Source organism: Rutidosis leptorrhynchoides, chromosome 3 (genome assembly GCF_046630445.1).
Source record: "Rutidosis leptorrhynchoides isolate AG116_Rl617_1_P2 chromosome 3, CSIRO_AGI_Rlap_v1, whole genome shotgun sequence".
NCBI classification, from domain to species: Eukaryota; Viridiplantae; Streptophyta; class Magnoliopsida; order Asterales; family Asteraceae; genus Rutidosis; species Rutidosis leptorrhynchoides.
In genome coordinates, this window is record NC_092335.1 from 79102383 (window position 1) to 79117846 (window position 15464).

At 34.6% G+C, this 15464-nt stretch overlaps 2 protein-coding genes across 2 annotated transcripts; both read left to right on the forward strand.

Moving 5' to 3' along the window:
• The first annotated feature begins 321 nt into the window (after window positions 1–321).
• On the forward strand, window positions 322–9271 carry LOC139896392 (SNARE-interacting protein KEULE-like). Its single transcript, XM_071879026.1, has 20 exons — window positions 322–543; window positions 1228–1274; window positions 1403–1484; window positions 1718–1796; window positions 1910–1960; window positions 2049–2145; window positions 2236–2268; window positions 2355–2483; window positions 3691–3891; window positions 4002–4085; window positions 4187–4285; window positions 4394–4467; window positions 7296–7392; window positions 7572–7697; window positions 7802–7897; window positions 8053–8172; window positions 8281–8558; window positions 8746–8809; window positions 8919–9008; window positions 9205–9271. Exons 1-20 carry the CDS (start codon window positions 471–473, stop codon window positions 9247–9249), a joined length of 1965 nt encoding a protein of 654 aa, XP_071735127.1. The 5' UTR covers window positions 322–470; the 3' UTR covers window positions 9250–9271.
• Window positions 9272–9410: 139 nt separating this feature from the next.
• On the forward strand, window positions 9411–14673 carry LOC139900130 (uncharacterized). The gene is made up of 2 exons (XM_071882930.1): window positions 9411–11030; window positions 11149–14673. Exons 1-2 carry the CDS (start codon window positions 9411–9413, stop codon window positions 14671–14673), a joined length of 5145 nt encoding a protein of 1714 aa, XP_071739031.1.
• Window positions 14674–15464: the final 791 nt, after the last annotated feature.

A 15464-nucleotide genomic window follows, 5' to 3' on the forward strand; every position in this document is an offset into this window, starting at 1 on the left:
ACTAATGCTAAAATTTTACATAAAAATTATTATTAAAATTCATTGGACCGGATATACGGGTATGTGGGTCGGGTATACGGGCCGAGTAAACGGGTTTGTATTCAAAACCATACTGGAACCCGGAATTTTTTCTGTAACCATACCCGTACCCGGCCCATGACCCGACGGACTCGGGTCAGACCCGACCTAATTAAAACGGGTTTCGGGTTCCCATCGGGTACGGGTCAATTTGACATCCCTATTTAACCGCCTCCAATTTAATATAATCATCGGGTTTCAAGCTTTCAAGCATCGGGTTTTTTTTTTTTTTTTTTTTTTTTTTCTTTTTCTTTTTTGCTATAGTGGCCTAAAAGTGGAATTAGGGCTACGACATCTTGCCGTCCGTCGAATATATCTCTCATCATTGAACAACATTGAAGAATAGTTTTTGTTCGATCAGCTGCGCCCTGAGCTTAGAGAATCAGTTATATATGTCGATCTCTGATTATACGTCGTCTAAAGGAGGCAATGGATTTTCAAGTTTCAGGCAAATTACTCGTAATCGTGAGTTTTTCTTTTCTATTTATACGATTTTGCAACTCTTTATGAATTTTTGCTAGTCATTTGACGATATAACAAGGTCTTTTGTTGGTTTACTAGCAATATAGATACAGATTACAGATTTTGGATTGTTATACCGGTTAGAGACAATATTTATTTGCACAACACTTAATATGTGAAATTGGAGTTGATTCAGACGAGAATTGAAAATTTGATGATTTGATCAGTTGCGTTTTGAGATGTTAGTGTCGCCAATTGACCTGAAAATTGCATTTATGATTGAAAAGGCTTGTTACAATATTTTGTTATCTTAGTTTTAGCTTTAACACTGGATTAAACAACTCGTATTGTTCTGCAATATTACGACAGAGTTTTTTTTTGTAAAGATTGTAGCGTGACTGATTACATAAACTGTACAGTTATCATTGGTTTTGTTACTCCGTTCTTCTGTCATGATGCATCTAAGTAATGTTTTCTCCCTTTTGTTTTGCTAACGAGCTGTGAATTCACCAACGATTGAATTCATTATTAAGAATTCTATAAATTTATATATCTTAAACTCATTGTTTGGGAATTTAAATACAATAGCTAGTTTTATATTGAGTTAATGCTTGTTGGTAAATCAGTTTTCAAGACTATATCATTTGATTTAACTTTTATTTATTTTATTTTATTTCCCACCTGCAGGCTTGTTGAATGAAATGCTCAGAACGGGTGCAAAATCAGAATGGAAGGTATGCAACCTTGTAGTCATGGTGTCGTTAGTATTATATTTTTGTTACATAATGATTACCTTAAATATGCTTACATATATTTATTTATTTTTCTTCAATTTTTGTATGTCTGATGCTTGTTTGATTAGGTCCTGATCATGGACAATGTGACAGTTAGAATTATGTCATCCTTATGGAAGATGTCAGACCTCAGTTTTGAAGGAGTATCACGTAAGATGTTAAATGCCTGACTGAGAAAGTTTGAATTTTTAATTTGCCTGTGGCCTTTATTATAAATGCATAAGTTAATACATATAGTGGTTGCCACTACATCATCAATCTACTTAAAGCTTGTTCATTAACATCCTTACCTCTATTATAAATAACAGTCAAGTACACCAAAACATATCTTAGAACACTTTTATTTTATTTTTTTTTATTTTTTATTTTTTTGTTTTTTTCAGATGTGGAAGTCATAAACATGAGAAGACAACCACTTCCTACTATGGATGCAGTCTACTACATCCAACCTACAAAAGAGAAGTACACAAATTTCTCATCCGCTTTCATTTCCTTTTCTTTTATCTTTATTTTCTTAATTCTTAAAATTGATAATTTTTTCTATTCGCTCATCGCATGCTTTTGTTTAAATGCAGTGTCGTTATGCTCGTGGCTGACATGGCTGGAAGAACACCTCTTTATGGACAGTATGTGATATAGCGTGTCAAAATGGGCGAGCTGTTTTATTTATATTTTGTTATGCTTCCTTGATAATATTTTTTTTTCTTTTTCCAGTGCCTATGTCTACTTCAGTTCACCACTTCCATGTGAATTGGTTGATTACATAAAAAAAGAGCAAACATTAAGATCTCGTTTACTTGCAATGAATGAGGTTGAATCACATTTTAATTTGCTCTTTAATATTCTTGTAAACCAAATTGATTTTATAGTTATATTGACTTGAAAGGGAATTTGCATGCAGATGAATTTGGAGTACTTGGCCATTGATAGGCAGGTAGGTACTACTGATGCTACTAATTAGATATACATTTTTCAGATGTTGCTTTGTGGTTTTAAGTAACTAAACTTTATATAATACAGTGTTTTATAACTGAGAACACAATGGCTTTGGAACAACTTTATGGGAATGAGGAGGAGATCTCCCAGAAAGGAGACGAATGTTTGAATTTGATGGCCAACCGTATTGCCACGGTCTTTGCTTCTTTATCGGTATGTGATGCGTTTTTTTTTATTTTCCTTTCAAAATAATTGTACCAACATTGCTTTTAACATATATATATATATATATATATATATATATATATATATATATATATATATATATATAGATGGGGAAGATCCAGCGCTAAGGGGTATGTTTGGGGATAAGTGATTTTGTGATTTTTATATCTTTAGTTCTACAACTCTGATTTAAAAAAAAATAAAAAATAAAAAATTCTGGTATCAATTTTCATTGTGTAGATTCAGATTTTTTTTTTTTTTTTTTTTTAACATATGATGTATGTTGACAACTCTTCATGCGCCAGATGTATGTATTTTAACAAAAAATGAGAAAAAATGACATTTGATTTAATGAAAAACAGTGTTTAGGGTTTAGTAATTAGGGTATAGGGTTTAGAATGAGTCTCTAATACGAACGGGTTAGGGTTTAGGGACTAAACCCAAAACACTAAACCCTAACCCCTAAACTCTAAATCGGGCTAAATTTAAAATCAGTTATCCCCAAATTAATGCTTATCCCGTGATATCTCCTATATATATATATATATATATATATATATATATATATATATATATATACATGTATATATATATATATATACATGTATATATAGGGGTAGGATCAATGGAGAAGTAACCAATCCGGGGGAAGCGGGGGGAAGCAAATTTTTTTTTTCGTTTTTTTGGAATTTGTTTTTCCAGGCATCAAGATCACATGAAAATATGAACACTTAAAAAAGACACTTCGTGATGAACGTTATTATTTAGGCGGGAAAACGATCGACAAAAATAACATTCAAGATAATATTGATCGTGAAGAACGTTAATGTTTTTTTTTCCATGTTTTGTGAAGTAAAATTTAGCCCGATTTAGAGTTTAGGGTTTGGTGTTTTGGGTTTAGTCCCTAAACCCTAAACCCTAAACCGTTCGTGTTAAAAACTCAATCTAAATCCTAAATCTAAACCCTAAATCTAAACCCTAAACCCTAAATTTCTAAACCCTATAAACCCTAATATCTAAACCCTAATATCTAAAACCTCAACATACGCTCGAAAAACACGGTAATTGTTATATATTACTTCTTCGAGCGTTTTCCCGCCAAAATAAAAACATTTATCACAAAGTGTCTTTATTAAATGTTTATATATATATATATATATATATAGCCGAAGCTTATATTATAAGCTTTCCTCAGGAGTTCCCGTTTGTACGTTACCGAGCTGCCAAAACCCTTGATGATCCTACCACAATGACTAGTAGTATTATTGATTTGATCCCTAAGAAGCTTGCTGCAGCTGTCTGGAATTGTCTTATGAAATATAAAGCTCTAAAAAAATTCAACTTCCCTCAGACAGAAACATGCGAGTTGCTCATTCTGGATAGATCAATAGACCAGGTTTTATGTTGCTGCATATGGTTTTAAATTTTAATATTCTTATTGCAGTCTATTTGTTATGAATTCGTCTAATTGTAAGCATCTTCTGGTTTTTATCTTTTTCTTTTTAGATCGCTCCTATCATTCATGAATGGACGTATGACGCCATGTGCCATGATTTACTTAATGTGGATGGGAATAAATACGTTCACGAGGTTGGTCTATGATTCTGACTATATATTTGTTCATTGAGTTTTGTCTTTTGTTTTATACACACACACATACACACATCAAGTAAAATAATTAAACTACTTAGGTTGCAAGCAATACTGGTGGCCATACTGAAAGGAAAGAGGTCCGACTAGAAGACCATGATCCTGTATGGTTAGAGCTACGCGATTCACATATAGCAGATGTACGTCTATATTATTTGGTTTATGTATAATATTAATATTATTTATGACCAGATACTTTTAAACAATATTAATATTATTTATTTATCTGTTGTGTTGTGTATGTTTAGGCTAGTGAGCGGCTACATGATAAGATGACGAGCTTTGTGTCAAACAATAAAGCAGCACGAATGCATGGTTCAAGGTTAAAACTCAATATTTTTATCTTCAAAAACCTTCACCATAATATGTACTTATGCTATTGTTATATATTCAACATTTACGAAAATGTATATTTATAACTTTCGTCCAACGGACCGGCTAATAAAACTAGTATATATATATATATATATATATAGTGGTAGGATCAAGAGGGAAGTAACCAAGCGGGGGGAAGCGGGGGGAAGCAAAAACTTTTTTTTTTTCGTTTTTTGAAAAAACTTTGTTCACGAACATTATAGATGAGATGAAAATATGAACATTTAATAGAGACACTTTGTGATAAATGTTTTTATTTTGGCGGGAAAACGCTCGAAGAAGTAATATATAACAATTATCGTGTTTTTCGAGCGTATTTTGAGGTTTTAGCTATTGGGGTTTAGATATTAGGGTTTATAGGGTTTATATATTAGGGTTTAGAAATTTAGGGTTTAGGGTTTAGATTTAGTTTTTAACACGAACGGTTTAGGGTTTGGTGTTTTCTCACCAAACCCTAAACCCTAAACCCTAAGCCCTAAACTCTAAATCGGGCTAAATTTTACTTCACAAAACATGAAGAAAAAAAACGTTCATATTCTTCACGAACAATATTATCTTGAATGTTATTTTTGTCGATCGTTTTCCCGCCTAAATAATAACATTCATCACGAAGTGTCTCTTCTAAATGTTCATATTTTCGTGTGATCTTGATGCCGGAAAAAAAAAATTCAAAAAAAACGAATTTTTTTTTTTTTTCTTCCCCCCGCTTCCCCCCAATTGGTTACTTCCCCTATATATATATATATATATATATATATATATATATATATAGATAGGGCAGGATCAATGGGGAAGTAACCAATCGGGAGAAGCAAAATATTTTATTTTTTTTCGTTTTTTTGGATTTTTTTTTTCAGGCATCAAGATCACACGAAAATATGAACGTTTAAAAAAGACACTTCGTGATGAATGTTATTATTTAGGCGGGAAAACGATCGACAAAAATAACATTCAAGATAATATTGATCGTGAAGAATGTTAACTTTTTTTCTTCTTCATGTTTTGTGAAGTAAAATTTAGCCCGATTTAGAGTTTAGGGTTTGGGGTTTTGGGTAAACCCAAAACACCAAACCCTAAACTCTAAACCGTTCGTGTTAAAAACTCAATCTAAATCCTAAATCTAAACCCTAAATTTCTAAACCCTAATATCTAAACCAACTCTAATATCCAAACCCTAATATCTAAAACCTCAACATACGCTCGAAAAACACGATAATTGTTATGTATTACTTCTTCAAGCGTTTTCCCGCCAAACTAAAAACATTTATCACAAAGTGTCTTTATTAAATGTTCATATTTTCATCCAATCTATAATGTTTGTGAACAAAGTTTTTTTCAAAAAACGAAAAAAAAAATTTTTTGCTTCCCTCGCCTTCCCCCGATTTGTTACTTCCCCCTTGATCCTACCACTATATGTGTGTATATGCAAAATTTTAATTTTTTTATTTTTTGAAAAAATATCTTTTTAGGGTCTCTTAATATATGCAGATCGAAGAAAACGCAAAAATTACGAAAGAAAAAACGAAATCGTTTGAAAATCGATGATGAATGATAATAATCGTGATGAATAATTAATTCATCATTCATCTGAATATTGATGAATGATTGATTTATCATTCATCACTATTTAGATGAATGATATAATCGTTCATCACGATTATTATCATTAATCATTTATTTTTTAACGATTTTGAATGTTTTTGGCTTATAAAAATATAGATTAGGAGAGTATTTTGTTGCAGATTTATGAATCTAAAAAAAATATCATATATAGATACATATATACGTACATATATATATATATATATATATATATATATATATATATATATATATATATATATATATATGGTCATAATCAAGCGGGAAACACTTTTTTGGCGAAGGGGGAAGCAAATTTTTTTTTTTCTTTTTCATTTTTTGAAAAAACTTTGTTCACGAACATTATAGATTAGATGAAAATATGAACATTTAAAAAAGATACTTTGTGATGAATGTCATTATTTTGGCGGGAAAACGCTCGAAGAAAAAAAATAAAAACATTCAATGCATTGAATGTTTTGCTGCTGAGTTTATTTGCATCGTTTTGTTTTCATCTTGTGTGAAGTGTTTTTTTCGAATTTAGCCCGATTTAGAGTTTAGGGTTTTGGGTTTTCGGGTTTACTCCGTAAACCCTCAACCCAAAACCCTAAACTCTAAACCGTTCGTGTATTTTAAATCTAAACCCTAATTTCTAAACCCTAAACCCTACTTTCTAAACCCAAAACACTAATTTCTAAACCCTAATAGCTAAACCCTAAATTATAACCCCCTAATTTCTAACCCCTTAAAAAAAACTCAGCAGCAAAACATTCAATGCATTTAATGTTTTTATTTTTTTCTTCGAGCATTTTCCCGCCAAAATAATGACATTCATCACAAAGTGTCTTTTTTAAATGTTCATATTTTCATCTAATCTATAATGTTCGCGAACAAAGTTTTTTCAAAAAATGAAAAAAAATTACTTCCCCCCACTCCCCCCAAAAAAGTGCTTCCCACTTGATTAAATCTATCTCTCTCTCTCTCTCTCTCTCTATTATATATATATATATATATATATATATATATATATATATATATATATATATATATATATATATATATATATATATATATATTTTATTTTTTTTTATTTTTGCCTATCCCCACTTAGCCACTAAAGTTGCTTAGCCATGGATTAAACCACTATATATATATATATATATATATATATATATATACTGTTTTTATGTGTAGAGGTGGCAGTGAGTTGTCTATTCCATACATGAAAAACGTGGTGGAATCTTTGCCACAGTATTTTGAACAGATCGACAAACTATCTGTGCATGTTGATGTAAGTTCTCAGAAAAAAATTTACTTTTTCGGTGATGTTCTATGTTATGGTTTAAGAAACTTTTTTTTTTTTTAATTTTTTTAAAGAGACATTTACTTTAATTATCTACACGATGTTTCTTATTTTTCACATTTCCCTTAAACTACTAATGCAATTGTTTACGGATATGGTTGATTCAGATTGCTTCCAAGATTAACAAAATTATTAGGGACTCGGGACTTAAAGAGGTGGGACAACTAGAACAGGACCTTGTGTGTGGAGACGCGGGAACTAAGGAGGTTATCAACTTCCTCAAAACGAAACCAGTAAGTAATGGTATTATCTAGTGTGATCAATAGCACAAACACCTTCAATGTTCTAATAAACATGTGTTTGTAACGTATAAAACATGTATGTATTCTTCTTGTAGGATGCTCCTCGTGAAAATAAATTGCGATTATTAATGATTTATGCTGCAACCCATCCAGAGAAATTTGAGAGTGATACGCTTGTTAAGTTGATGGAGGTAACGCTCATAAGTGTCTAGTCAATTACTAATGTGTATATATATATATATATATATATATATATATATATATATATATATATATATATATATATTATTATTATTATTAATTTTTTTATTTTTTTTATTTTTTTGATGAAAATCATACTCCGTAGTTGGCAAGACTTCCCTCCTCCGATACAAATGCTGTATACAACATGAGATTTCTCGAGGGATCATCAGATACCAAAAAGAAGTCAACTGGAGCCTTGTCTTTAAAAATTTTTGCTCACAAGGTCTATCTATATATTCTAGCTTATATATCATCTTATTATATGAAGTCTTGTTCCTCTTGGTAACTTGTAGTATTGCTGAATACCGTCCCGTCTTTCATGTGAATGCAGAAGAAGCACGACTTGAGGAAGGATCGTGCTGCAGGTGAAAAATCAACATGGCAGTTATCACGGTTTTATCCTATGATTGAGGAACTAATTGAGAAGCTTATTAAAAATGAGCTACCAAAGAATGAGTACCCTTGCATGAATGATCCAAGTCCCACTTTTCATGGGAGGTCACAGTCCGAGTCACCAAAAAAGGTTAAACCTCCACCTGCTTATTCAATGAGATCCAGACCATCGGCAATATGTCCCACACCTCGGGATTTCGAACCTGGATATTCTACGTATGCCTCATTTTAGCTCTTGTATTTTTTTTTTTTTTAAATTTCTATTTTATTTTGTAAATAGTAATAAATAAAATTTTTATAAATAATGGAAACTATGTTGTAGTAGTCTATAATTTCATCTAGAGTTTTTTTTTTTTTTTTTTTTCCTTTTCCGCGTTGATCTCATTCTGAAACTTGCATCCAGTGATTCTAAGAAGATGGGTCGACGCGTTTTTGTGTTCATTGTTGGTGGAGCAACAAGATCAGAGGTCGGTTTTCTAATTTTTTTTTACCAATTGTGTGTGTGTGCGTGTGTGTTTAAAAAGTATTTATTACAAACATGTAGAAACTTATGTTACATAATCCCTTTCCTCTCAGCTGCGGGTTTGCCACAAGTTAACGACTAAGTTTAAGAGAGAAGTTGTTCTAGGTTCATCCAGTCTTGATGATCCCACACACTTCATTACGGTCAGTGACTTCTCTCTCTCTCTCTTTTTTTTTTTTTTTTTTTTTTTTTTTTATAAGTAATATGTTTTACTTCATGCCTTAAGAAAGTAAAATATGATGATATTTGTCTCGCCATTACGTGATATTACTGGATATCTTTCGTCATTTTGCTTAGACAAATGTATAAACTCTTTATGACGCCATATTAAACCTGCAGAAGCTGAAGTTGCTGAGTGCAAATGAACTACTCTCGGTTGGTTGATCTTGAAATTTAGGGGTTCATTCTCTCTCTTAAAAAAAACGCCCAAATTCCCAATTTCAGCCGAACCCTAGATGATCTAATTTTTTCTTACGATTGTGTGTTCGATTATTGATCCTTAACGTAAATCATTCCTCTTGATCGTGTTTCCTGGACTTCGTATCATGGGAAAGAGTTCTGCTGGAAAGAATCCTAAGAAATCACAACAAACCACATCTAAGGTTTTGAGGAATCGTACCGTGGGCGTTGATGAGAAAGTAGTAGAGAGTGAATCGACTGACTCTAGCGATTGTGATGCAGCAACGTCGAAGAAGAATGACGGATCTAAGGGGAACGATGGAAGTCTGATCGGATTAAGGGACGATCCAGTACCTCTTGAGGATAGTTCTAATCCTAAGGAGGAAAGGGATATGCCTGCGAATCATGATTCTTCCAAAGATAATACTGTTGCTGAGGAAAATATTGATGAGGACATAGTTAGTGTTCACTCTGAGGATTCATGGGATGAGAAGTATGGCAGGGATGCGAGTCATGACTGTGCTGCGTCTCCTGTCAAGGCGGTACATGGGAGTAACATAAAGGTACCTGCTACACAGGAACAAACACAAGAACAACCAAAGGAACAAGCAAAGAAGGTATTGTATAGTGATATTGTTTCTGATGCTAAGGTCCCTAGAAAAGTTAATTTTCGATTTATTGAACCTATTAGCAACTTAGATGATGGAGTTGATGTTGCTATTCCGTTATCTTCTGTTCGGGAAGCGACAGAAAGGTATAGCCATACTTTATATGGTTATTTCTTGGGAAAAAGGGTTGCATTCCCGGTTGTTCACAACTATGTCATGAACGTTTGGAGGAAGTATGGAATTGAGAAAATAATGATGAATTCGAAAGGTTTTTTCTTTTTCAAGTTTTCTAGTAAACAAGGAATGATGGATGTTATGGAGAATGGTCCATGGATTATTCGGACAATTCCAATTATTTTGAACCAATGGACACCTTCGGTATCGCTTACAAAGGAGGATCTTACAAGAGTCCCGGTGTGGGTAAAGATGCATGATGTGCCTTTATCGGGGTTCACGGAAGATGGGTTGAGTTGCATAGCGTCTAGTATTGGTCAACCATTAATGTTGGATTCATATACGAGTACCATGTGTATGGAATCTTGGGGGCGACCTAACTATGCGAGGGCGTTAATTGAGATCCAAGCTAACAAGGAGATGAAAGAAACTCTTGTAGTTGCGACTCCTAGTCTAATGGAGGATGGTATAACGAAAGGGACTACGAAGGATGTAGTTAAGGTTGAGTATGAATGGAAGCCACCGAGATGTCCATATTGTGAGGTATTTGGTCATACTAAAGCAGGCTGCCCTAAAGCTATTCCTGTTAAAGAACCGCAAAAACAAGATGAGGATGGTTTCGTGCAGGTGAATAAACGTTACAATAAGGGAGTGATTATCGGCAAGAAGAGAAGTAATGGTAGTGTAATGGGTTTTAATAAACCCAAGCTGGTATATCGTCCTGTTCGTAAAGAAAGTAATAGTCAGAAGGAAGGAGAGAAGCAGAAGGCAAGCACAAGTGGTACTAAAAAAGTAGTCAATAATATGTTTGGTGCTCTAAATGATTTGGACCCAAATGAGGAATATGACCTGAATATACCCCATGTAAAAGCGAAACGTAATGGCCAGGTTGTGGGAACTCTAGTCGATGAGGAGAGTGATGTAGAAGAGGAAACAAACGCCAATAAGAAGCGATCTGAGGGTGCAAGCACACCCGTTGCGGAGGTTTCCAATGTTTAGTATAGCTTCTTGGAACATAAGGGGTTTGAACGTCGCCCCCAAACAAAAAGAGGTTCGTGAGGTCATTACTAGTAATAATTTGTGTATTTGTGCTGTCTTGGAGTCCCGTGCAGCATCGCATAAACTGCAGTCGATATGTAATAATGTTTGTAATACGTGGGATTGGACGTCGAATGCTAACAAATGTTCTGGTGGCACTCGCATTATTTTAGGGTGGAATCCGTTGTTAGTTCAGCTTATGGTTTTGGCTATGACGGATCAGGTTATTCATTGCCAGATCCGTATGGTTCATAATGGGAGTCACGTGTTTGCTTCGTTTGTTTATGCGGATAATTATTACGTGCAAAGGCGAAAGTTATGGCGGGATCTTCAGATGCATCATGGGTTTGTTAATGATAATCCTTGGGTTATTCTTGGAGACTTTAATGCTTCAGTTAGTATTGATGAATCAACTGCGAGTGGCTCGTGTATGACTCTAGCTATGCGTGAGTTCAAAGAATGCTTAGATAACATTCAAGTTGATGATGTGAATAACATGGGCATGCAATTTACGTGGAATCAAAAACCTAATGCTACAACGGGTATTTTGAAGAAAATTGACCGTGTTTTAGTCAACGATGGGTTTCTTTCTATTTACCCTAATGCTTATGCTATATTTCAGCCATATAGAAAATCGGATCATAGTCCTTCAATATTGAAAATTCCTTCCTTGTTGCCTGTTAAACCAAAAATGTTTCGATTTAGCAATTATGTAGCGGATCAGGAGGGATTTAAACAATGTGTTGTGGATGGTTGGGGTGTTATTGTGGAGGGCCACGCAATGTTTCAAGTGGTTAAGCGTTTGAGATACATGAAAAAAACCATTAGAAAACTTATGTGGACGAAAGGGAATATTCATGCAACCGTTTGCAGGCTTCGAGAGGAGTTAGACAAATTACAAATCGAGTTGGATCGTGACCCTTTTTCGTTACCTATTCGAGAAGCAGAAGCAAATAAGCTGAAAGAATTTAATGATGCTTTATGGGACGAGGAACGTTTTTTAAAACAAAAAGCTAAGGTGCAATGGTTAAAGGTTGGTGACAGCAACTCTAAATATTTTCACAAAGTGATTAAATGTAAAGCCAACAGAAGCCGAATAAATGCTATTACGAATAATGATGGGGTTGTAGTTGAGGGAGCTGCTGTTGCTGAAGTTTTTGTTCAGCACTATATGGAGTTTCTAGGTGCTTCGCAACCCTGTGATCAGATTGTAAATTCACAGTCCATTTTTGTGAATAAACTTTCGAGTGAGCAAGCGCTTCATATGATTCGTCAAGTTACAGATGAGGAAGTGAAAGCTGCTATGTTTGATATAGGAGATGACAAAGCTCCTGGTCCGGATGGGTATAGTTCTGTATTTTTCAAAAAATCATGGGATATTGTGGGTCACGATATATGCAAAGCGGTTAAAGACTTCTTTAAGAATGGTCACTTACTTACTGAAATAAATCATACCATTTTAGCTTTGCTTCCAAAGGTTGAAACTCCAAGATTGGTTAATGATTACCGCCCAATCTCATGCTGTAATGTGCTTTATAAGTGTATCAGTAAGATCATTACAACAAGGATAAAGGGGTGTTTGGATTGTATTGTGAGCGACAACCAAGCAGCTTTTGTCCCGGGTCGTCGTATCACTGATAATATTTTAATTACTCAGGAGATTGTGAAAAATTATCACCTTAATAGAGGAGTGCCCCGGTGCGCCTTCAAGGTGGATATCCAGAAAGCGTATGATACGGTGGACTGGGGATTTCTGAAACATATTCTACATTGTTATGGTTTTCATAAGACCATGATAAAATGGATAATGAAATGTGTGTCCACTACTTCGTTTTCTATTAGTATTAATGGGGAGATCCATGGATTCTTCAAAGGGAGGAGAGGGTTGCGGCAGGGAGACCCAATGTCCCCTTATTTGTTTACATTGGTGATGGAATGTCTGACTCTGATGATAAAGAGAAATATTCGTGAAGCCGATTCTTTCAAATACCACCCTATGTGTGATCAACAGGAGATTGTGAATGTGTGCTTTGCTGATGATTTATTTTTATTGGCTCATGCTAGTACAGGTTCGGTGAAGGTTATCTCAGAAGCCTTGGATGAATTTAAAAGATGCTCAGGTTTGGTTCCGAGTCTTCCCAAGAGTACAGCCTACTTTGCTAATGTTACTTCAGGGGTAAAGAATGATGTGCTTGATTTGATGCCATTTATTGAAGGTTCTCTTCCGGTCAGATACCTAGGTGTGCCGTTGATCTCTTCTCGGTTATATTATAATGATTGTAAATCCTTGGTCGATCGGGTAAGAGCTAAGATTAGTGACTGGAAGAATAAATACTTATCTTTCGCCGGAAGAGTTCAGTTGATTTCGTCGGTGTTGTCCTCCATGCAAGGTTACTGGTCCTCTGTTTTTATGTTACCGGATGCCATTATAAAGGATATCGAAAAGCTTATGCGTGGTTTTTTGTGGTGTCAAGGAGAGATGAAAAAGGGTAAGGCTAAGGTTAGATGGAAAGATGTTTGTCTCCCAAAGAAGGAAGGAGGTTTGGGTCTAAAAAATTTGAAAGTTTGGAATATTGCGCTTATTTCGTATCATGTGTGGTGTGTAATCACACATAAACAATCTTTGTGGGTTCGTTGGATCCACTCATATAGGCTTTCAAACCAGAGTTTTTGGGAGGTCGATGTTCCAACAACAGCTAGTTACGGGTGGAAGAAAATTTTGGGTCTGAGAGAGGTGATCCGTCCTTTTATCATTCATAAGATTGGTAGAGGGGATTGTACTTATGCTTGGCATGATATTTGGAGTGACTTTGGTCACCTAAGTGGGTTGTTTTCTTATAGAGAAATTCATCAAGCAGGTTTCCAGAGGTTGTCTACTGTTGCGGATTTGTGGGTGTCAAATGGTTGGAATTGGCCAACTTCTTGGACCAGTCGTTTCCCGATGCTAATGAATATCCGTCCGCCTGATATGAATAAAGAGGATTCTGTGTTTTGGAGAGACAATCATGGAGATTTGATTCAGTTTTCTTCTCAGGTGGCATGGGAATCTTTACGCCCCAAAGCCCCGTTGGTTTCATGGTTTTCTCTTATTTGGTTTCCCCAAGGAGTTCCTCGTCAGGCTTTCATCATGTGGCTTCTTGTTAAAGAAAAGTTGAAGACTCAGGATAAGCTAAAAGCTTGGGATGTTGGGTCGTCGAGGCATTTGAATGATTCATGTGCATTATGCAAAACTCAGCAGGATTCCCATGATCATTTATTCTTCGAATGCCCGTTTTCTATGCAGGTCTGGAGCCGAGTTCAACAAAATATTCCATTGCAGATTTTGAGCTATAAGTGGCGTGAAATTATGGATCTGTTAAGCGAAGTGGCTGATAGACAAGTGGCTCGAGTGGTTGTTTCGAAACTCCTGTTGTCCGCTTCAGTTTATTTCTTATGGCAGGAAAGGAATGCAAGGTTGTTCAAGTCAGAAACAAGGAGTCCAGATCAGATTTTCAAGATTATATTCTCGTCTACGAGGCTCAAGTTAATGTCCTTAAAGTTTAAGGACTCGCTCCATGTCCGTAATTTAAAAGCTAGATGGAATCTCTAAGTTTTTGTATTAGCTTTGTGTTACGTAGGTTGTTCTTTGTATGGCTAGTAGGCCTTAAGTTAGGTGATTATCGCCTGGTTCGTTGGTGTAACCGCTTGTAATCCGTCGTGTCTGTATGCTGCTTTTATCTTAATGATATATATTTACCGGGTGAAAACCCATTTACCCAAAAAAAAAAAAATTTAGGGGTTCATTTGTGTTTGGGAAAGCAGTGTTTACATGGTTTTGGGTTTGTAATTAATATATCTCGGCCTCTACTTACGTTATGTTGGCAACTGATGTAATATGATGTGTTACAGAATTACACAAGTATGTGATGGTTCTTCGTTAGCTTATTCTATCTTCTATTTTAAAACCTTGCAGAGTTGTAGTACATTAATATGCATGCCGTATCTGGAATTTAGTATTTTGAAATTCCGAATACTGGTACAGAGTTCTAATCCCCTGAATCCAATAATTTGCTTGAAATCCAATGGACCAATCAGAGTGTGACATGTGGCGCGACAATCACATGTGATTAAAAAAAAGTTCAAATTTCTTTTTTTTAGATAATTTTTCAAAAAAAAAAAATATTTAATTTTTTTTTTTAAAATTTAGCATTTCAAATTCAATCACATGTGATTGTAAAACCCAATCACATGTGATTGTAAAACACAATCACATGTGATTCTGCATGTCAAATTCAATTACATGTGATTGGAAAAACAAATCCAAATTTTTTTTTTCAAAAAAAATTTTCAACCGAAAACAGACTTTAATTGGGTGATTTAATCAAGTTTGTTAGCGTTTCG